General features: G+C 43.0%; 1 protein-coding gene across 4 annotated transcripts in view; it reads left to right on the top strand.

Annotated features, from left to right (window-relative positions):
* Positions 1 to 1974: 1974 nt before the first annotated feature.
* The window catches only part of WDTC1 (WD and tetratricopeptide repeats 1), a 39762-nt gene continuing 18242 nt past the window's right edge, over positions 1975 to 23494 (top strand). The window contains exons 1-11 of one of the 4 annotated variants that reach the window (XM_083173319.1): positions 1975 to 2120; positions 2976 to 3098; positions 6891 to 6974; positions 7062 to 7108; positions 10397 to 10508; positions 15920 to 16107; positions 16213 to 16395; positions 16501 to 16592; positions 17934 to 18049; positions 18177 to 18249; positions 21998 to 22076. In XM_083173319.1, the coding sequence (XP_083029445.1) occupies positions 3051 to 3098; positions 6891 to 6974; positions 7062 to 7108; positions 10397 to 10508; positions 15920 to 16107; positions 16213 to 16395; positions 16501 to 16592; positions 17934 to 18049; positions 18177 to 18249; positions 21998 to 22076 (1022 nt within the window). In that variant the 5' untranslated portion in view covers positions 1975 to 2120; positions 2976 to 3050. Of the gene's footprint in view, positions 2152 to 2196; positions 2393 to 2975; positions 3099 to 6890; positions 6975 to 7061; positions 7109 to 10396; positions 10509 to 15919; positions 16108 to 16212; positions 16396 to 16500; positions 16593 to 17933; positions 18050 to 18176; positions 18250 to 21997; positions 22077 to 23494 lie in introns of those variants that run through there. The other 3 variants (XM_083173322.1, XM_083173320.1, XM_083173321.1) reach the window with 3 other exon arrangements.

The raw sequence follows: 23494 nt of genomic DNA, 5'->3' as shown, positions 1-23494 counted from the left end.
TGCTGTCCGCACTAGGGATGGACATCGGAAGCTTGTCATCAAAAGGTAGACGGCCTTCCACCATCAAATGTTCTTATTTGATTGGTAGTTAACAGTCCTATCAAAAGCATATGAAAGTAACATCATGGCAATATTTGAGCATGTGCAATTTTTTTTTTAATTTGTGCATGTGCAATACTGTTAAATGGTGGCTGGGCAAAGGGTGAGTCATGGGGGGAGATCATTGGGTCTGGCCAAGAACAGAGTTGGGCTGCCACAAGATTAGGCAGACCAGCTGCCGGACTGGACACAGCCAATGTGGCCAGTGATGGTCACTATACACAGTGGCTGTTTACAGTCCTGTAGCTGCTCTGCTTCATCAAGTGACAGTCAGACCTGATTGATGCTAGACAACACTCTGCATTGATGCTGCTGATTCAGAGGCAAGAGCTGTCAGAGATAGTAATCTTACCTGTTGCTCAGTAGCAACCTGGGAGAGGGGAGTGTATGGAGCAGTCTGAAAAGCAGAGACAGCCTCCAATGAATTGACATGAATGCCCCCCTGAGTAGGTATGGACATCGAAAGTCCACCATCAATTGATGGCTGGACTTCCACCATCAAATCTTTTGACACAATGGTAACTGACTGTAGCATCAAAAGATTTAGCTAAAACAAATTCATATGATTTGTGCATGCGCAAAAACACAATTTTTGGCGCATGCTCAAACATCTGCAGCATGACTGGCTGGGGATTGAACTCAGGGTGGTTCCATTGCAAAACCATTCAAATGTTTGCCATTTGATGGTGGTAAACAGCGGAATGATACTATTGAATGATAAAACACAACTGCCAGAACAAAAACATTGATGTTAACAACAAATGCAATGTGAAGTAAATCACTAATACATAGAGCAGCAGTCACCAGAAGCCAAAGCGGTGCATCTACGTCTTTAACAGTAAGGTAACCATCGAAATACCATGAAGTCATTACCATTCATTGGCAGCAAACATCCGAATGGTCAAAACCCAGGGCTGAATTAAGGTCTGTGGGCGCCATGGACAAAAAATTGTGGTGCCCCTCCCCCCGATGGAGTTCCCATGTGCCGCAGGGACCCCGCCGCTGACTTCCCATCCGCCGCAAGGGACCCCACCACTGACTTCCCATCCGCCGCAGGGACCCCGCCACTGACTTCCCATCCACCGCAGGGACCCCGCCACTGACTTCCCATCTGCCGCAGGGACCCCACCGCTGACTGCCCAGCTGCCGCATGAACCCCGCCACTGACTTCCCATCCGCCGCAGGGACCCCACCACTGACTGCCCAGATGCCGCAGGGATCCCCTGCCCGCCCTGTGCTGCCCAACCCTGCTGCCTGCCACCCACCCACCAGCCACTGCAGTGCGGGTGTGAGGGCCACGGGGCAACCACCCCTGTGGCCCCGTGGTTTATCTGGCCCTGTCAAAACCACTGTCACATGATGGTTTAAAAAAAACACTATATTTCGATGTCCATCCCTAGCCCACACTGAAATACACTTTTATCAGATCTATTCTGCCAGCTTTACAACATATCCTTATTTTTATTTCCTTTCCAGCCAACCATTCCTCCGTTAGATTGATTTTGTAAAAATAAACAACTGATTCCATTTTATAAGATAAACAAACAAGCCAAGGTGGAAGTGTAAAAAAAACAGTCTTTTAAACTTCCTGCTAATGTTAATTTCACAAAGATTAGTCTTAGTTTGCCTGCTAAAATTTCCTATATTTAAATTTATTTTAACTTCTTAAATGCCTTTTTTTACTCCTTTTCAGTAGAGCAAAGTGTACGCATTCTAAACTAAAAACTACAACTTCCATGATGCTTTGCACGGGGCGTATCAATGACTACGCCATTCTTGCCCTTCTCTTCAACCTAACCCGACAGCTGATCCAGCAAACCTCTTTATTGGTCAGGGGGTCGATCGCTCTTGCAATGAGACTCTGTTATTGGCCCATATGTCCCTTCCTCTCCCTCTTCGAGTTGCAAAGGAGCAGTAGCGAGAAGTTAGTACGACCAGGTGTATTCCTGAACTAGTGTGTGCGCACACTGCGTAACGCAGCCCCTGCATTGGGTAATATGGGTACGGTGACTACGTAGTTGGTGAGTGCCTGTTTGAGAGACAGCCGGAGAGGTAAACACGGGTAACTGGGCTGTCAAAGGCCTGTTCGTTTGTGTAGGCGGCTAATGCACCCGGGAACCGCACAACATATATATGGTCCAATGTGTATATCCCTGTAGTCATTTCCTGTTATACAGAGTATCGGATCATTGTAATAGTCAAGTCAAATATACACTGGAGTGTGGTGTATGTGTACTATATATCTCTTCATGCACTTCGTATACGTGCACTCTCACATACAGCTGATATGCAGGTATTATATATTGGACTGCAGTAGTTGCTTTCATGGATATTGTAGATAAAAGTTACTGGGTCGACATCTGACATGGGCCCACATAGCACTTCCAGTATAGCACTGTGTGCATGCAGTAAAACCATGTATTGCATTTTTGTGGCTTATCTCAACTCCTTCTGCATAATGTCTTAAGGTGCCCACAGACGCTACAATTGTACTGTGCTATGCGTTTTTGACTGTACAATGGTTCTATACAATTTTTCTTCCAGCTTGCTATGAGATGTGCACTTGGATGCATGTGATGAACCCATGTTTGTAATGTTACATTTCAGATGTAGTCTAAAAAGTACGTGCAGCACGTACTTTTTTAGACATACAATATCGGGCTCCAGGGAACATAAACACCATCCAATAATTGTACATAAGATGCAATTTGTGCTTAAAAAGTACAAAACGCATTCGATAATTGTAGCATCTGTGGGCACCTTTAGAAGTTCTTTAATATCATGGAGGTAGGGGGCCTTTTATTGATGACTGCTTATTTGTTTGTGCTTTATGTCTTTTTTTATCTGAGAATAATTGTGATGTTTGCATCTTACAGGTGTCTAATTACCAAGAGCAGTGGCAATGGTGCAGAATGTTACAGGTGCCCTAAGCTCTGTGTCTTAACACCAACATGGACAGAGCCAATATTGCCCAGGACATCATCCATAGACAGATCAGGGTATGTGCTCACTGTTTACTCATACTATCGATGATGTACAGAAGCTATGTGAATGATGATGTGAAGTGAATTTCTGACCTTTCTGAAAATTGTTATGCGTAATGAAAAACAGTTGAATGTGGATAATTGGGAACACCTCATATAATAATGTATCATGTGACACTTTATTCCAAGGAGCACAGTTATTATTAATTGCAGTCAGCCCCCAACCAAGTATGAGAGGTTTTGCGTTCGACAAAATGTATAATCAGTCATCATGGCTATCAGTAATGCCTCATACACACTATGTGGCACCGCCAATACCGTTAATGATATCGGCAGTGCCAAGAAAATAAATTACCTGCTCGTAAACACTGAACGATATAGTTAACAATATAATTCAGTGACGTTACCGGGACCCTCACTGAACATGTAGTCGCTGACAATCGTCAGATTTGACTGCATGTTCACACATTAGGGGTTATTGTTAACTAGCAGCAGGAGCCACATTGTTAACGATACAGTGGGCACACACTGAATGATACTTACTATGTTATTTTTAATTATATTGTTTTCGTAAATCCATATAGTGTATACACACTTTAAGAAATAAAATGTTTACACATGTATATTTCCTGCTGCCCTGTGCGATAAAGTATGTCAGCAAATGTGTGTGGGCACCACGTGGGAGAGAAAAAGACCCTATGTAGCCCCTATGAAATTTGCCGGCAGGGTGACCTGAGACAGACATACGGCAAATAGCTGGGGTGTGCGTCTAGATGTAGTCAGCCGGTTTTGCCCGTTTATCGCTCGTACGGGACAGCGTACAAACCTATACAATTGATCGGCCGTCTGACCCAGAACGGAGGAACGGGCCAACGATTGTATGTATGTGTACCCAGCTTAACATGTCCCAGCAAGCCTATCCAGGCATGATGGCTCTTGTCTAACCACAAGGGCCAGAATGTGTGGACACACTGAATGTTTCAGTCCTTTATTAAATAACGTGCTCTTGTTACATAAAGGCACCCTGGTTCACTCTGGGGCTAGGTATTGGAAAGTAATGGGAACCTCACACCATTTTCTCCCCCTGTTTTCCAGTACCAGCCTATGCACAGAGGCTAGGGTTGGTTATAGATCTAGGGAGTGCCCTATGTTTTTCTATGTTTTAAACAGAGAGAAAGGGAGATGCATGTGATTGTTTGTTGTCCGAAGTATGACTGGAGTAATTGTGGGGAAAATATACTGTATAATGTGTAAACATTGGTCATTAATTGGGGTTGGAATGTTTGATGTAGGATGATAGCAAATTATGTAGCAGCATTATTGGCATACTAGCTGATGTGCCGTTTCAACCAAGCAGACGTTGGCTGGGTGGCTGCAAATAACTGTCCAGATCACTCAGCGGGTGCTGACAACTGTCACATTTTCCAGAGCACAATGGTGATGCTTAATAAATGGCACACAGACGTTTTGCCACATAACCTTGAAACTTAGAAACCACTTACAACGCCAATATTTTTCTGCAAATCTACAGGCCAAGACATTTTATTTGTGCTGTTGCTAAGACAATGGCATCCTAAAAATATGTCTACCATAAGTTGTCCTTTAGCTATAAAAAAAATTATATACAGAACAAAGATTTTTTATATCAGCGCTAACAAATCTAGCAAACAAAAGCAAGGGATTTTGTGCATATTTTGCTAAAAACATTGAAGCTTTCAGCCCATCGTCAAATGACACCAATTCTCTGCAAATCCATTCAGTAACATATATGCCCACCACACTATCACATTGCAGTGATTGCACTGACATTACAACTACTGTATATGTGTCCGAGGACCCACTATTTAAATAACTTGGGGCTCTACTTCATTGTTTCTTGGTCCCACTATAGTTTATTGGGTACTTATATGTTAGTTGGGCGCCCACTATAGTTAGTACGCTCATACCCCCCTCTATCCATGTCGGCATGGAGTTGATTTTATATAGTGCAGCGAGCCAGCGAGCCCGAAGCGTAGCAAATAGCTTAGTGGGTGCCCAACTAACATATAAGTACCGTTTATTGTTATTAAATCTAACATATAAGTACCGTTTATTGTTATTAAATCTATTCTATCTCAGCATCCTGTAGATGTTGCAGTTGGGATATTGTTGCTTTGTGTGTAGTGTAATTATTACACAGCGTAAAGCCTAGAGGATCGTTTAGTATCTAATATTCAGGAATTACCACTGACATCATCGATGTCATAACTAAAGCGCCTCCTAATCATGATTATAGATAAGCAGAATAGTGACCTGCATTAAGTCAGTGATGGGTGCCAGATTTCCTCCCGACAGCTGGGTTTCCGGCGGTCATTAGACCCACTTCAGAATCCTGACTGTTAAAAGCCTGACTGTCGGGATCCTGACTGGCAAGGCTTGTTCTCCCTCATGAGGGTCCATGACTCCCATTAAGGGAGAATAGAACCTGTGGCAAGCGCAGCGAGCCACCGAGCCGGCAATTGGCTTTGTAGCGCTCAACCTCCTGTTGGAGTCCTTGCAGTCCGGATTCCGACACCAGTCTAATTACCGTCTGCCTTATCTGCAGCTCATACCACAACCGAATGCTTTAACTAATTGTCTTCAAACTTTGCACACTACCTTCTCTTAAGGGACAATCTAAGTTCGAAGATGGGTTTAATCTGACGGACCCTTAAGGGTTCTGTCATAAGGGTCCATGCTATTTCTGTTGTTTTCACGCATTATGATATGGGTTTTGTGGGGGTGGTAATGCGCTCCACCATTGATAGAGTTATGTGGTGCAGCAAATTCTGGGTTCTCTTGCCTATAGAACCCGGGGGTTAAATACAGCTGTTTTTGGGTGAATTGCGCTCTCACTAGTGTGTCCAATATGTATGGACCTCGGGCTAGATCTGGTATGTATGTAATGAGAGACCGATTTAGTGTAAAACAGATTGCTTTATTTGTTAACCTTGTACAAATGTTATTGACAATTGGTTAAAAATGGGGGAAATGATGCGGGGGTGGGGTGCGGGTGAGGAATGTCTCAATGGTGGATGGGTGTCACAGTGACCAATACTTCTGAAGATCTCACCGTTGTGTCTTCTGCAGGTATAGGTGTGTGTCATTCCTCCCTGTAGCGAGTGGTCTTGGTGGTGGTGGGGATCAACTGACCTCTGTGGTTTGGCAATGCACGGGGTCTGCTGGTGTGGATGGGGCTGGGGTGGATCGTTGGTGGGCGGCTGATAGGTCTAAAGTGCCCATCCACAACCCCCATCAGCCACCCACCACCGACCCACCCCAGCCCCATCCACACCAGCAGACCCCGTGCATTGCCAAAGTGTGGCCGATCCTCCCTGAGTAGTCCTGATCCTCCCCGAGCGGCGATGGGGGAGGATTGGCAAATGGGGGGACCTGTACCCCCCCCCCCCCTGTATCTGTTCCGGTTCCTAAAACTTTGCCCCAACCAACATTATTTTTGAAAGACTAAGGGCCGAAGGTAATGCGGTGTAGGATTCCAGATGAACCCAAGGTTTTTTTAAGGGGTTAGTCCTTTACAAGGCAATCCAATTAGCCGTGAGTTTACTCCTGGTGTAAGCACGGCTTTATGCTGTACTTACAGTACCACTGGGTTTGTTGATCTTTGTCCGAAGCCCTATAGGTCTGTATTTGGAAATCTACGAGTCCTGGGAGAGATTGGGCCACAAGGGGGGCAGGCCATTGTCTGTGTTTCTGCGCCTATGCAACAGTAACGCTCCAACTTCAATACAAAGTTTTGCAGTGTCCTAATAGGAAGTTTTTACCTCCTAGGAGAGGACAGCTAGAAGTTTTCAGAGACGTCATCATGTAACAGATCCATTAATCCATCGCCTGGGACTAGAAGCAGAGCTACAGGTAAGTAGGATCCTTGGAATATTATATAATGAGCAGCACGTCTGTGTAGAAACTATTTCAACTGTTCTATTATTTACTTTTCTGTAGGGTCACTCTGGTTGTGTCAATTGCCTGGAATGGAACGAGAAGGGGGAGTGAGTATTCTTTACATATGTCTACCTCCAATATTAATTGCTAGTTTTGTTTTACTAGGCTGATATTGTTATTTGCTCTCTGTTAATATATATGGATCTCTTAATTGTATGATTTTAAACTTTGTTACAGTGTTTTTCTTTTCCCACCGTCTTAAATGTTCCGAATCCATAAAGAACTGCCAAGTATACTTTTATAGATTGTTTGCGGTGTTCTGTCCCATGGCCTAGCTTCTATATCTACTAATACATACTCCCCATGTGCCTCCTTTTACCTTTTCATTTGCAATCCACAATGATTTTCTGTAAATGGCACAGCATTCTATTAGATCTTACATATATTGAAGAAAAGATCCATGCCAAATGAAAAAGTTTACCAAAGGTTAGGAGTTTATAGCTATGAACTGGAACTTTAACCAATACATTTCCACAAAGCAAATATATGTAGAGCGGATTAGTAATGTCTGTGCTTCTCCTAACGTTAATTTGTAGGTTGTTGTGTGGGCACTGTGAAAGAAAAGAAATGTATATAGTGTACAGTGTACACTGTTTAATATACATACTGTACAATACAATCATCCAGCGGCGTACTACTCATTTGGGGGGGTTATTCTGGTCTAGATGCTCGCATGCGAGCGCAATGCTTTTTAAATGCACATGTGCATACGCCGGGTGAAATTTTCCACTGAGACTGTCAGGAAAAAATGCAGGCATGCCCAGACTTTCAGGCAGGGTCTTTGGTATCCGCTCCTTCTCGATCAGCCTGTTTCTTCTGCACAGTTCGAGTAGGGTCTGGGTTATGCACAGACTTGGAACATCATTTAGATGGTGAGTGAGTCTGTCCAGGCGGCGGCTATCTGATCGCAGGCCTCTGCTAAATCACCCAGCAGCAACCAGGTCTGAATAACTCCCTATATGTTTATTACTTTGAAACCTCAATAATTGTATAAACGCAAATGTAAAGCACTTTGGGGGCGATTAAATAGTTTCAAGCGCCAATTACTGTGCCTCTGTACAAATAAGTGTCTATCAGGGATATTCATTTGTTGCTTTAATCAGATACCCATTAGCTGCGTCAGACACATTGTTTTTCTCGCAGCCTGCGGAGGTGTGAGGGAAAAAAATGGGTGAAATTCCGTAGTTTGGGCACGAAATGCCGGACTTTAGAAGCCCAACTGCTTTTACTGCAGCTTTCAGGCTTGTTTAGATGCTATTGTGGTCTGATCTTGGCAACAATTGAATAGCTCTAATAGACACCCATTCATATAGATGCGCGAACAATTGAATTGCCCCCTGTGAGTCTTATTGTTAGAGAAGTGCTATATAAATACAGGTTGAGTATCCCTTATCTAAATACCCGTTATCCAAATTATTCCGAAAACCATACATTGTAGAATGTGAAAACGTTTTGTTTTATTTTGTTTTGCTAAAAGTACTACTGGGGACATCTGTTACAGCACTTCTGAGGAGGGTTGGGATCGTTGGGTCTACAACAACTAGGTCGACATGGGTCCAGGTCGACATAGCCAAGGTCGATATGGGTCAAGGTCGGTAGGACATTGGGTCGACACACGCATTGGGTCGACATAGGGTTTTTCACAGTTTTTCCCTAATGTCGACACCGTTGACATGGACACAGTTTTAAGTGCACCGCATCCCCTCGCTTCGCTCGCATTGCTTTGGGCACGGTGCCTCCCTATGCTCGGCACACTATACACTATTTTCTTCTCCCACCACGCCCTAGTGGATGGTAGGGCATGAAATACCGCATGTCGGCTAAAAAAGCAGTGAAAAACCCCATGTCGACCTTTTGGCTGCCAACCTAGCCCATGTCGACCTAATGCTTTTGTCGACCTAGACCCATGTCGAACTAGTGGTGGCGACCCAATGCTTGTCGACCTAGTTTTGACCTAATGACCGTATCCCTCTGAGGACATGATATGTAACTGGCACTAAATATGTGCAAGAAAATGATTGCTTGGCATTCACATTCAGTGTCTGAGATTGTACACAAACTGTGTTTCATGTTTTGAAACCTTGTTTCATGTACAATAAAATATATATATTTGCGTGTATTTCATGTGTTTGATGTGATTATACAACATAAATGCAAGATACCTCATTGAAATATAAAAATATTCTGAAATACAGACTAATTCTTTTGGTCCTGAGCATTTTGGATAAGAGATACTCAACCTGTATTATTATTACAGAAATTAGAGTGGAGAGATGTCCTTTATATTTTCTGAAACTGTAAGTAAATCAAAATATATCACATCATCCAAACCAGGGTTTTTCAATTCCAATCCTCTTGTACTCCTGGTACACCATGGCTGACATTTTTTTCCCCCCATGTACTTCTATTTATTAACGGTGTCAAATGTATTATTTTGCATGTTCAGGTTTAAGGAGAAAGAAAAATCACACGGTAACCTTTAGCGCTATCTCAAGTCATGTATAGGAGAAGACCATACAATTAAGATGGGATGTGGTACATAACTTAATGAAAATAAGGTGCATTTTTAAAATAAAATACCTTGTTATTTGTATGACATACTGCACCAATTGTGTCGTTTTGTCTTGACTCTGGCACATCCAATGGTGACATTTGGGTGGTGTGGAGAGTTTTGATTTCAGATCCGTGACCAATTTGTGGATATTGAATCATTAAGGAATAGCCCAGCTGATTTATGCCTTGAGGATTGTTTGATGTGCATTATACCTTCTGCACACTTGTGAGTGCATCACATAAAATAAACATCGCTCCATGTGTTAAGACTTACTGCACCAACGTTGTTGTTGTTTTTTCTCCAAAAAAAACATTTGTGGGAGATTTGGAGATCTTTTTCAGATTTGGGAAAAGTGTGACCTAATCTGGGACATATGAAACTACAGCAACCTTCTTTTCATTAAGTTATGTACCACATCCCATCTTAATTGTATGGTCTTCTCCTATACATGTGACTTGAGATAGCGCTAAAGGTTACCGTGTGATTTTTTCTTTCTACTGTTTCCTTCATTGGTGATTGACAAACACCTACTGCACTGGTTCCTAGCTGCACAATCTCTAGATAGCAGCCGAATTCCTGAATATTCTTTGAAATGTTCTGGTTTAAGGAAATCATGAAAATGCAGTAGGTATACTGTAGAAATCTTTGATGTTGCAAAAGGTTCTCCTCACCGAGCCCCATATTTCCTCTGTCAGTTAATGTTATATATTATGCATTTGGCTAATGATTTCTTCCACTGCCTTCCTTTGCTCATCTGTGTATATATTTCTCTTCTGCACAGTTTGCTGGCATCTGGCTCTGATGACCAGCACATGATGCTGTGGGATCCTTTTCATCACAAGAAACTGCTGTCTATGCACACAGGGCATACTGCCAACATCTTTTCCGTAAAGGTGAGCAATGTGCAGTATGCTGCTGTTGTCTGCATTTTAAAAATAACCAGTCAGTGTGTTTGCTTCCGTATATACAATTTAGTGACCCTTAGTAATTTGTGAAAAACATAAGTAGTTTGCTGGGTCCCTCCAGCCCAGAAGCCCCCCCCATGTTGCTGTGTTAGTCTGCTACTCTCTGTCAGTCGCTGCAAGGATCTCTTTTTCCCTGTCGCACACTCCTGGCCATAAGCTTGTCTAGTTCCTCTGCTGCATCACTGAGAGTCTTCGGGGGAATGTGCCTGTGTAGGTGAGACGAACCATGCATGATTATTCTATAGATATGTGGAATAGATCACATGCAAATTTGCTCAGATGCGACTGGGACACAGGAGACCAGTAAGGCAGCTCTCTGCTAGCAGGGAGCCATGTCTTAGTGGCTGCTCCTCCTCTCCAGTATGGGAGACAGCTGGCGGTGCTGGAAGTGGGGCCCCCAATTATCTCTACACCCTTTTTAGACCATCAAGGAACACTTAACAGGAAAAGCGTCACACATTCCTCGAGGTTAGACAGACATAGCGGAGCAAACTTCTTCTGTTAACTCTTTACCCATCCCCTGCTGCATTCTCTGGTCCAAGCTACCCACTACAGGGCTGCTACTACTTCATTCTACTGCCATCTGAAGATGACGGACAGCCATTTTCACTATGCCTGCTTCACTATACTGAGAGAGACACACACACACACACACACACACAGGCTTCTGTCTCCTTTAAACCTCACACCTGCTATAAGGTTTTGTACCAGGCTCCTTAATCGGATTCAGTATGAAATACCGACGGTCAAAATACCGACAGCTATTGACCGACGGTCAAAATCCCGACAAGGTCAAAATCCCAACATATAGAATGTAGACAGGTGAAAAAGTCAGCATGACTTTTGGTCGCGAGGTCGACATGGGTTTTTCAGTCTTTTTACACGAATGTCGACACAGTCGACATGGACACAGTTGGAAATCAACCGCAGCCCCTCGCATCGCTCGCTATGCTTCGGGCACACCATTTTATTCTCCCACCACGCCCTAGTGGATGGTAGGGCATGAAATGCCGCCTGTCGGCACATGTCTGGTCAAAGAACTGTGAAAAACCCCATGTCAAACTCGCGACCTGTCGACCGAAAGTCATGTTGACTTTTTCACCTGTCTACATTCTATATGTCACGATTTTGACCATCGGTCAATGGTTTTCGGTATTTTGACTGCATCCCCCTTAATCCTATGTTGCCGTTGATTGTTGAGCCCTTATTGTCCGTTATGGGCCTAATTCAGCATGGATCGCTAGTGGAGAATTCACAGTGGACTACGAGGATAAAGTCACTGCCCAGACACAGAGAAAATAAAATGCCCATTAAATTTGCAATTCCCAGAACATCAGAGACATTGCAAATCTTAGTAGGTCAGAGGCTGCCACCAATGTTCCCTCTAATTTTACGAAGGATGTGTGCAGCTAAAGATTTTGGCTGTGCAACTTTGGAATGAAATTTACATTTTTGTGTGTCACTTATATATAACTGTAAAGTGACGTTCAGCATTTGTGTTAACTTTACTTAAAAATTATATTAAACATTTAAACATTCAAAATACAGCACGCAATGTAGTTAATGGGTGAAACACACATTAATTGAGTCCACAACTGCAAAAAGGGACCACTGCTGCTTTGTGCGCTCAGTTGTAATGTCTGTGCGCATGCTCGTCAAGGTGTGTGCGCGTACGTGCGCACAGCTTAGAGGGAACACTGGCTGCCACTGATTAAGACTGAGACTGCTTGGAAGTTGTCAGCCCTGATGTGAAAGACCATTCTGAAAAATGCCTGGGCATGCCGTTATTTTTTAAATCACGCCCAGAAAACAGCAGGTTTCGGTCCCCAAACGCAGGCTTATAAGGTGCATTTTAACTGTTGTATACTGCAAGGTACTACTTATTGTCTTAGGTAATCATCTAAACCAGGGATCCTCCAAAAATTCTGCTCTGAGACCCCATTAGACAATAAAAATAATTACAGGACCCCAGCAAGTTACTACAGAAGGTCATCACATCACACGAGTAGTCGGCAAACAACACATACATGGCAGCATTGTGGAGGCACAAAATGATGTGAGGATTCTAAAGTAACAGACAATTCAACAATTTTTCAGACTCCTCGAATCACTGACTGAGATTAGAAAACTTATCAGCCTGATGGTCTGCAACATGGAGTCGCGCCCCCATGCTGAGAAGGTCAGGACCCACAGTTTGAGAACCACTGATCTAAACATTCAGTCCTTTGTCTCCAGTTACGGACACTAGTTGGTAATATACCAAAGTGTATGGGGGTATTCCCTGGATCACACTATTCTGTCATCCAAAAGGGGGGGGGGGGAGTTCTTCTGTGGTTCGCAGTTTGTCAGAACTGAAGTGTGTATTTCAGTTCCTTCCCAAGGTCCTGATGGTTTGAGTGCTTGCTTGGCAGGAGTGCAGCGTGTGCGCACTTGGTTTATTTAATGTAGATGTGCCAACTCCGTCAAGTTGTTGCTTTTGTTTGGGTGGCTAAAGCCTTAGATTATTGTACAGCCTCTCTTGAGGAGGGTCTTCACATGGATACCCACCAATCTGAATTGCTATCGTGGAAATGGATGGCTATTACCTTATCTGTTCTTTTCTCCAACGTCTCCGCTTCTGTGCTAGCAGGAGACCTGCACTTAGGCAGCATATTTGGCAGGTGTATTCAGACTCCAAAAAGGGTCTGGAGGCTTTATGTTTTCCTGCTTTATGTTTTCCTGGGGATATCTTGTTTGGGCCCAATCTAGATAAGATTGTGGCCACCATAGCAGCTTCTATAACAGTTTTCCTCCTATCAGAAGCACCTAAATAGAAATGTTTTTCAAAAGCCAAGTGACAGTCCTTTTTAAGGTAAAAGGGATATTCCTCTAAAGGTTCCAAGGGCCATCAGTCCTGGACAACCCCTCATTTGGCTCCAAAACCAACTCTATAATGGGGCAGGCACCCCCATGGGACCCTCCACCATTGGGGGCCAACTTCTAATGTTTTCCTAGACCTGGTTGTGGACAACTTCAGACACTTGGGTAAGGGGCATTGTTTCCCGTGGTTACACCCTCACCTTCCTGGATTGAGCTCTAAGCCAGTTATTTTTCATAGGAACACAGAAAAGCTGTTTTTTTATTGTTTTTTCATTTTGTGTATTGAAGTTGGGTGGTTCTCCAGACACCCCCCTCCTCTCAATCGTCATCCATCGCCCATAGTCCTTCTCACAATGGTTTGTCGTTCAGGAGGATTGCGTTTTTGTTCTGAGCATTGCCATGTGGGCTCTTTTATGGCACCTTAATGGTGGTGGTTCTCAGGTGTAATGGGATTCAGATCTCTTCTAACCTGTAAGACCTCCTCCTGGCACAATGTCCAGATGTCCTTCAGAAACCTCTTAACCAAACTATAGATTTACTTCATTTTCACAGATGTAGTAGCCTTGCTAGATTTCAGAGGGTGTTTCGCTCCAGAGACAACTGACCGCATTACAAGACAAGGTTGCACCTTTCATAATAATCGCAGGGTTCATTCCAAGCCTGCAAATGCAGAAACTGGGTACATTAGTCACCCACGTTTTGACATAGAGGAACATGCCTAGTTTTACTCCAGCCCTCTACAATTGGAGCTTGTGTCTCCATGGAATCACTCCCATCTTCAATCCAATTTAGTCTCTTGAGGTGCGCCGCTCCTTAATATGGTGATATGATATTTTGACCACTTGGTCAAGGGTCATTCTTTCTGGACCCAGGATTGGGCCCTGCTCACCACTGATGCCAGTTGGAGGGAGATAACAGGCCACCATGCATTTCAGGGTCATAGTCTTCTCAGGAGACTTTACACCTGATCTTGGCGCTTCAGGCAGTGTACTAAGCCCTGTGCCTGGCCAAGCTCCTTCTCCAATACAAACTGGTCAGTCTGACAACCTGACTACTGTCTATAAACATTAACGGTGGAACCCTGCAGCAAAGGAGACATGAGAGAGTGGAGTGGTATTCTTCCTTTTTCTGATTGTCCCTTCCAGCTGTCGCCAGTTTACATCAAGGAATTTAAATACGTGAAATGGATTTCCTTACCTGCCAAAACATGCACTCAGACGAATGGTCATTTTACCCAGACTTGCTCCATAATTTGGCAATCTTAACATAATGGCCTCTCATCCCAAAAACAATTTGGCTGTGTTACTAGATAATTTCTTCTCACTGAATATCCTTAAGGTGTGTATGCCTGTCTTCTTCCTTTTCTTCTTTCACTCTCTCCTTGGGCTCACTTCATATAACTGGCTAGAGGAGGAGGTGGGGTATAGGTAGAGGGACCATGTGCAGGTGGAGAAAGAACATTCACTGTTTGGTGCTCAGGCACCCCTGCTCCACTCTATATCCACTATTTCCCCAGTGTCCCCCATGGATTCAGATAAAAGAATTCAGGTAAGGACTAAAGTCCACTTATTGCTATAGTGAACGATAATAATTTGCATCATTAAAGAAGGCTTTTTTTGGTACTTGTTTAGTTTCACGGCGCCCGATATCTCGGATGCGATATCGGCCGATCCGATGCAATTTTTTTACCTGTTCCTAACCCCACTATCCACTACGCATGGAGTTGATTTTATATAGTGTGGCGAGCGCAGCGAGCCACCGAGCCCAGAGCGTGGCGAGCAGAAGCGGATTACTGCACTCGCCACACTATATAGAATCAACTCCATGCCTAGTGGATAGTGGGGTTATGAACAGGTAAAAAAAATCGGATCGGACGATATCGCATCCGATATATCAGGCGCCGTGAAACTAAACAGGTACCCTTTTTTTTTCTTCTTTTTATACATTCTTTATTTTCGGTAGAGAAAGGAGGAAGAATGAAAAGACTGATATAGTAAGGGTCTAGATAATAGAGGGAGAGAGGACACACCAATTGGGGGCCAACTGGTGGCTCTTTGAACAAAAGCAAAGCATTGGTAGTCAAGGTGCAAATCAAGGTGTATGGGTGCAAGGTTTTATAGTCTATCCAGCTGAACCAGCTTATTGTAAATTGTCCATGTTTATCAGTAGTGGAAAAAGTAATGTCATCCATGCATATATTATATCCATTCACTGATATGACATATGCGGGCAAGAAATGATAACATTAAACACATTCATTTAAATCTCATTATTCTTTTTTGTTTCTTTTTTCTTTCCTTTGCCCCATTGCAGTACACAATATTAACCTTGTTTTATCATTGGGTCAGTTAGACTTCATATATAGGTATCTTATGTAGTTTTTCATATTTTTGCCATATTTTGATTCTATCCTTGTACTACTGCTTTCCTCCTTCTAGACAGCTTACTATATGTTCTGTTTTTCCAAATTTCCCTGCCAGTTTCTCCCTCACTCTGGGGACCGCATCTTGATTACTGGAGCAGCAGATGCAAAGGTACATGTTCACGATGTTAACTCAAGAGAGACCCTCCATGTTTTTTCGGAACATACCAACCGGGTGAAACGGGTGGCCACCGCTCCTATGTGGCCTAACACTTTCTGGAGTGCAGGAGAAGATGGCCTGATCCGGTGAGAAATTCTGAATGTTTCTGATAAGTTATGCAAATGTTTGATTTACAGGAATAGTAACTCTGTGTTTAGGCTGATCCGTTATCTGTGGGCCTTTTATTTCAGGCAGTACGATTTAAGAGAGAGTAGCACCCACTCTGACGTTTTGATTGATCTGACTGAGTACTGTGGCCAGCTTGTGGAGGCAAAATGTGTAAGCATTAGCCCTCAAGATAATAACTGCTTGGCAGTAGGAGCCAGTGGGCCATTTGTGAGACTGTATGATATTCGGATGATCCATAGCCACAGGTGAGTGAGTCTTTGAGTGGTGTCCTAGCAGGGCATTAATTACACAGGTGTTAGTGAGAATTGTTTTTATGAGAGACGGTCTTTGTGTCATTATCTCCATTGCAGGAAGAATCTCCAGCAGACTCAATCTGGAATCCACACTTTTTGTTCAAGACAAAAACCTATCCCAGAGGGAGCGGCACAGTATTATGTAGCAGGTAGGATCCCAATCAGCTCAATTTATATCTTCCGGTTGTTTTTTCGGTACTTGTGTATTATCACGGCGCCCATCGCATCGCAGACCATAAGGCATGCAATGTCCCGCGATGTTGCCCAATGTCATACAATGTTAAAATTGTATGGCATTGTATATGGCATACAATGCGATGCGATTATAAATTGTATAAGCACCCTAATGGGTGCTTACAATGTTAAATGCACCCCCACGCCACCCCCAGTATGAACGTGAACCCGAAGCGTGGCGAGCGGCGGCGGTACGCGTCCTCCCACCTTTTCATACCCTCACTATCCACGTCGGCGTGGAGTTGATTTTATATAGTGTGGCGAGCGCAGCGAGCCACCAAGCCGGAAGTGTGGGGAGCGAAGCGAGCCCCGCGAGGGGACACGCATTACTTCACAGGTATACGCATCCCCTTGCGGGGCCTGCTGCGCTCGCCACACTATATAAAATCAACTCCACGCCGACGTGGATAGTGGGGGTATGAAAAGGTCGGAGGACGTGTACCGCCGCCCCTCACAGGCTCGCTGCGCTCGCCACGCTTCGGGTTCACGTTCATACTGGGGGGTGGCGTGGGGGTGCATTTAACATTGTAAGCACCCATTAGGGTGCTTATACAATTTAACATCGTATAGGGGGCTTACATCGCATCGCAGTGCATCGGGTGTATGGCATGCGATGCGATAAAAAAAATCATTCGACTAATACACAAGTACCGTTTTTCCCCCTCCAATCATTTGTGTTGATGATGCATTACGATGTGCTTTCTTGCAACAGTTTGTTACTAGCATATAAAAATGGTAAAAAAGTATATAATATACACACATCATACATATGTTAGCAACCCCTACAAATTTTTCATGGCTGGTCAAACATTGTGAGACTATAGCCCCTTAGCTGCTGTGGCCCTACTACTACTGCCAGAACTGCTGCACATATCAGCTGAAGCCTCAGGCCCTTGGACCACCTCTGGGCATACTGAATGGAACTCCCCCACCCTCATATCATTTTAATGATTGATCATATTGGATATATTTTGAAAGGGTAAAATATTAGATCTTTTCATATGGTCATAAATACACCTGTTAAAACCCAATATTAGCAAAGCATAAATAGAAACATAATTTTGACCACAATTCATTTCACAGGATAACTTCATTCCTGTTCATAGTTCTGAAAGAAACACATCGGTAGATTAGACATGCCCTGTTTTTGTTTCTTCTGCTACACTGCTCTTTATTCTTAGCAATATACATTTACATTTCTGTTACTTGTTTCAAGGCCCCAATCTAAACTTAGTTTACTGAAACATTTTCTACAGGTCATCTTCCGGTAAAGTTGCCAGATTACAACAACAGGTTACGAGTTTTAGTGGCTACATACGTAACATTTAGTCCAGATGGGACCGAACTGCTTGTCAACATGGGAGGAGAGCAGGTTAGTATGCTGAAAACGGACAATTAACTGTTTTGATTCTTTAGTGGTACAGGGACTCTCCTGCAATGTTTTTTATGAGAAACGTTAAGAATTTTTTTTTTCACATCATTTTTTATCACTTTTGTAGGTGTATCTTTTTGACCTAACATTCAAGCAAAGGCCTTGTACGTTCCTGCTGCCTAGATCTCATCCATCTGGAGGTGAGTTTTGCAAAATAGTTGCCTCTAGATATGAATTGTTATGGATAAATGTTGTTTTTGTTTTTGTTAACATATATATCCTTTACTCTGAAAATGTTGGATGTTGTAGAGAGTAATTTGAGAAATAGGTTGACAGAAAACTTCTTTGCGTTCTATGGGCAGTATGCACTATCATCCACCGCCCCTTACACCCCCCTCCGCTGGCTGCCGCATCTATACTAATTGCATATTCTCTAACATATGCAATTAGTATCGCAAAGGGCAGCTCTTGCGATAAGGAGCCGGTAGGGGGTGAGCGAGTCCCCAGCGGCTCTCTCCCCTCCTCCTGCCCGGCTGCTGCTGCTTCAGTGCTCTTCTCCTTCTCCCTTCACCCGGAAGAGGAAGTATGGTGCTAGGGAGGAGGAGGTCACTGGTCCGGGCAGCACAGTAGGAGGCTACCCGGACACAGGTGAGGGGGGAGCGGCAGGGGTTTGTGCCGGGCGGCAGGGGATGCGGTAAGAAACCCATAGGCTTCTATGTAGATACCCCCAGCGTTAACCCGGTTTGCGGGTTTTCCTACATACTTTACAAGCCCTTTAGTAGAGAACAGGGGGAAGGAATAGGGGGCAGGTGTATTAAGCCTGGAGAAGTGATACAAGTAGAGATAAAGTGGATAGTTACAACAAACCAGCCAATCGGCTCCTAACTGCAATTTTACAAACCCAGACTGTAACTTGAAAGTTAGGAGTAGATTGGCTGCTGCCTTATCACCTTCTAATGTTTCTCCACTTTATCACTTCTCAAGGCTTAATAAATCTGCCCCATAGACAGAAAAACCTTTTGCCTAAACATAAATGATCTTAATGCAAGATTGATGGGTTGCGGTATAGATGGTAGACAATGTCTAGGTGACTAGATTGACACCTACGAATGATTGGCATGTATAGGGTCAAGATGAGTTTTTCATGTTTTTTAGTGTCTGTCGGCATGGACACCGTATAAGTGTACCATGTCCCTTTGCATGGTTCTCTGCTCTCGGCACACTATTATATTCTCACTCTATGTCCACTTGGATTGTAAAGTGTGAAAAACACCCTTTTTTGTGAAAAAACCACACCTAGGACAGGCATGTCCAAATTATGGCCCTCCAGCTGTTGTGAAACTTCAAGTCTCATCATGCCTTGCTGCAGTTTTACTTTTAGAGAATATTAAAACTATGGCAAGGCATGCTGTGATGTGTAGTTTCACAACAGCTGGAGGTCCACAGTTTGGACATGCTTGACCTAGGGTATGGCGACCATTCTAAGGTGCCGAACTAGTCACTGTTGACCATTAGTGGTCAACCTAGTCACTATTTACCTAGACATTGTCGACCGAGGGACCGTATTCAAGATTGCAGATGTTACCTTTTATGAACACTGTCAAAGTAACAAATGGTTACACCATTGCCTTCAGTAGAGCATCCATAACAGTCATGATCTTTGTGAACACCTGGCATTTTTACCAATTGGATAGAAGAGTACTGAAATTGGAAATGGTGAGCCTAAGCTGTGTGAGTGTAAATTTGTGACCTTCCCAGATTTGTGTTGAATGTAGAGGGGGACATTTACTAAAGGAAATTTGTAAAAAAAATAGGTGTATTTGTATCCAGAAATACACTTATTTTTGACATTTACTATCCCGAAAATACGGCAATTCGTATTGATAGCACATCAATACGAATAGCCGTATTTTCGGGATAGTAAATGTCAAAAATAAGTGTATTTCTGGATACAAATACACCTATTTTTTTTACAAATTTCCTTTAGTAAATTTCCCCCAGAATGTCTGCTTTTAGAACACAGAAAATATTTAAATAGAATAGCAGCCACTTGTGCTCTTCCGGTACAGGCATAATGTGCGGGACGCCACTGAATGGCTTCCTGCAGAGCATCATTTCTTTTGTCTCTGAGAATGTCAGTTGTGATAACACCACTGGCACCCAGGTATCTTTAGTTGGACCCTAAAGTGAAGCAGACCGCCACACCAGCTTCCACCACTAGCATTCTAGGTAGACATACTACGGACTGTATTACAGTCTTCTGAGGGTTTGGAACCTTGCTGCTTTACCAATCAAACCTCTTTCCGGTGTCATCCTCATAATAAAAAAAAGATTGGATCTGTGTAATTTCCTGTTGGACCCCCAGGTTTTCAATGGCGTTCATGGGTTGTAATGGACCTTTTGCTCCCTCTGGCCAGGCTAATTTTATACACCTCTGGATGAAATCTAACATTATGAGGGAAATTTACTAAGATCGAATTACTACGCCTGCCCATATTTGTAGCCATTCAATATCAATTACCGGTCGTATATTTGCTTCTGCTAATTTACTTAGCCGAAAATACTTGTGTGTAATCTGTTTTATGAACAGTATATTCATTCATTATTTTTATTTTTTTTGTCACCCTTCAATTGAATGGTGAAACCAAATTTACTATCTGGTTGTATGCTGAATTTGGCTGGTTATTCAGCATAAAATACACCTTGAACATACTCCTCATTTTCCAGGCGTATTTGGCGGAAGCCTGCACAGATCAGTCAGATTTCTGCAGACTTCCATATTTGAACTAAAAATGGCGTGCGGTTCCCCCTGCTTAGCAATTACCAGCACTGGGCTCATTGAGCCGGTCCTAGTTGCTGAAATACAGGGGGGGGGGGGGAGCCGGGGTCCCCCTTTATTGCTATAACCAGCACCAGGCTCATGGCCAAATCCTGTTTCCCAAAATACGGGGGACAAAACAAGTAGGGGTCCTGTCACAGCCAACAGTATCCTGTGACAGCCGGGGGACACTTATTATGTAAGGTCCCACAGCCATAACATGATCAAATCGTCCCTGTCATTGATTTAAGGCCCGGTAAATATGTCAGTAGCATCCTAAATGTTAACTATATGTCCAGAGTCCAGAGTTTCCAAAGTCATTCCTCAAGGCACCCTAGAAATCCAGGTTTTAAAGATATCCATACTTTTGCACAGATGGTATAATTAAACTGTCAGAGGTACTAATTAAATTACCTCTGTTTAAGCATAGATATTCTAAAAACCTGGACTTTTAGGTTACCTTGGGGACAGAGTTTGGGAACTGTAATGGGCCAAAGATTTAATCCAGATCTGTTTTTCCAGATCCATGGCAGCATCTTCAAATGTGCGGCGATCTTTATGATGTGTGATTTGACGCCTTGGTGCCCAATGGATTACACCACCTATTTGTAATGATTTGCATGGAGTAGGCAGAAGGGAGTATGGAAACATTACTCCTGAGCCTGAAATACTGCAGGCCCCGGATGCTGTATGGAAGCCCTCTTTCTCAGTAGTGGTTACAGAGATACTAAAATATGAAGACACATCTCCACCGTAATTGAGTCAACATTACGGAGTATATATAGGAAGAAGAGGAGGTTTTTGTCTGATATATATATCAGACGAGATATATATATATATATATATATATATATATATATATATATATATATATATATATATATATATATATATATATATATATATATATATAGTTCCAATATCCCATTGTCTGCGTTCTTCATACAATGTAGCGGTAATAGTGATTTTGGTTTAAAAAATAATTCTTTAGATTATCGCACAATATTTAAAATTATTTATACAAATTGTTTAATTCAATTTACATGAAGTTTTTACCAATTTAATGTAATCTTGTTTGCATTTAATATTGGTGTTATCACTTTGAAAATATAATGTTGTCACCACTGTAGAAGTCCAAAATGGAAAGACCTCAACCAATGGATTGTGCAGTAATGGCATCCGTGTGAGTGAAGCCAAGAACATTGTGGGGTGAGTCTCCTTACTAAAATGTTTTACAGGGCATTTTGCTTTCTTTTTTGTTTCATGGTATCCCTAGTGCTTCATTCCATATTAGTTATTAAATGCTCTGCATTATTCAGTCTCATGTAGAATGTCACTTTCATTCCTTTGCTTTCTGCTTTGCCGATTTTCATTCCACTTAAATGGTAGCACCTGTAATCAAGAAAATAAATTTTAATTAAGCATCCTGGAACCGGTTGTGGAGTACAATTTCCTGAACCTTTTGTAGACTACAATATGTTCAGGGAGAACAGAGACTCGCAGGACTACAATAAACCTGCATGACTAAAATTTGTTTTTAGTATATCAAGAGTGATAATATAAGAGGGTGAATGAAAAGGACGAAAGCAGTAGTCCAGAATGTGAGATGGATGCAGATTACTTCCATTTCATCCAATTTAGCAATAAATAGTGCCGCCATGTAAAATATGTATATGCAGATATTGTGCATAGTTCTTTATGGTCTGTTTAATAATGATAATGTAAAGTGACAAACGGCATTGGCTTTCACTGCTTCCTATTACCAGCACACCAACAGATGGCAGCAGCATTCACACAATGTAGTTTTCCACTAAGATGCTGCACAAAAATGTAATTTCACTTTCCTCATAGCTGGGAGACACTGGATCATAGGGGCTTGTTGGTGGGGACCAAGGAGTTGGTACTTTAACTAAAACCTGTAACTTTGAACATAAGCTTCTCCCCTGTTCAACTCCCAACAGACCAATGTGTTTAAGTGCCCATAGGAGTTGGGCGTGGTTTGAGGGGGCTGCAGTGCCTGCCCCAGGTTAATTATTTTATGGCGGATGCCATGATTGTTCCATGGGATCTTCATCTGGTGCACCATTTCCCCCCGATTCCAAGTTTCCTCAGGTATTTATGTGGATCAAGGATCAGTGGGTAACGGTAATCTTAGTTCATCCAGACTGGCCACACAGGCCATGATACACTGACATTCACAAAATATCAGTAGGTTCTGGGTGGCATAGTACACTACAAAACTAGAATTGCTGCTTCAGGGTCTGTTTATGCACATGCATCTCTGTTAGCTTTAACGGCCTGCCTTTTGAGACCAAGTTTTCACTTTCAGTGGCCCGATCCATGGACCTTATCCACCATGGATCGCTAGATAGAGGAAAAGCAGTTGGCTCCAATCAAAAAGTTGCTGCCCCTTGCAAGATCTGTGACAGATACTCCCTTCCACAGTCCTGCTTTTACCAATATCTCCAAATCCGAAACTTTGTCACTTTATCTCTCCCACTCCCAAACTCTCTGCGTACTCCCACTGCAATGGAGCACCTCTGCATTTTTCGGCCGACAGATAGCGGCATTATTTCCCACATCTACCACTCTGTCCTGTCTTGGAATCCTCAAACGCTAGCGGACCA

This window comes from Crinia signifera, chromosome 2 (assembly GCF_055691185.1).
Source record: "Crinia signifera chromosome 2, ASM5569118v1, whole genome shotgun sequence".
NCBI classification, from domain to species: Eukaryota; Metazoa; Chordata; class Amphibia; order Anura; family Myobatrachidae; genus Crinia; species Crinia signifera.
This window is presented reverse-complemented; position numbering and strand designations above follow the sequence as displayed.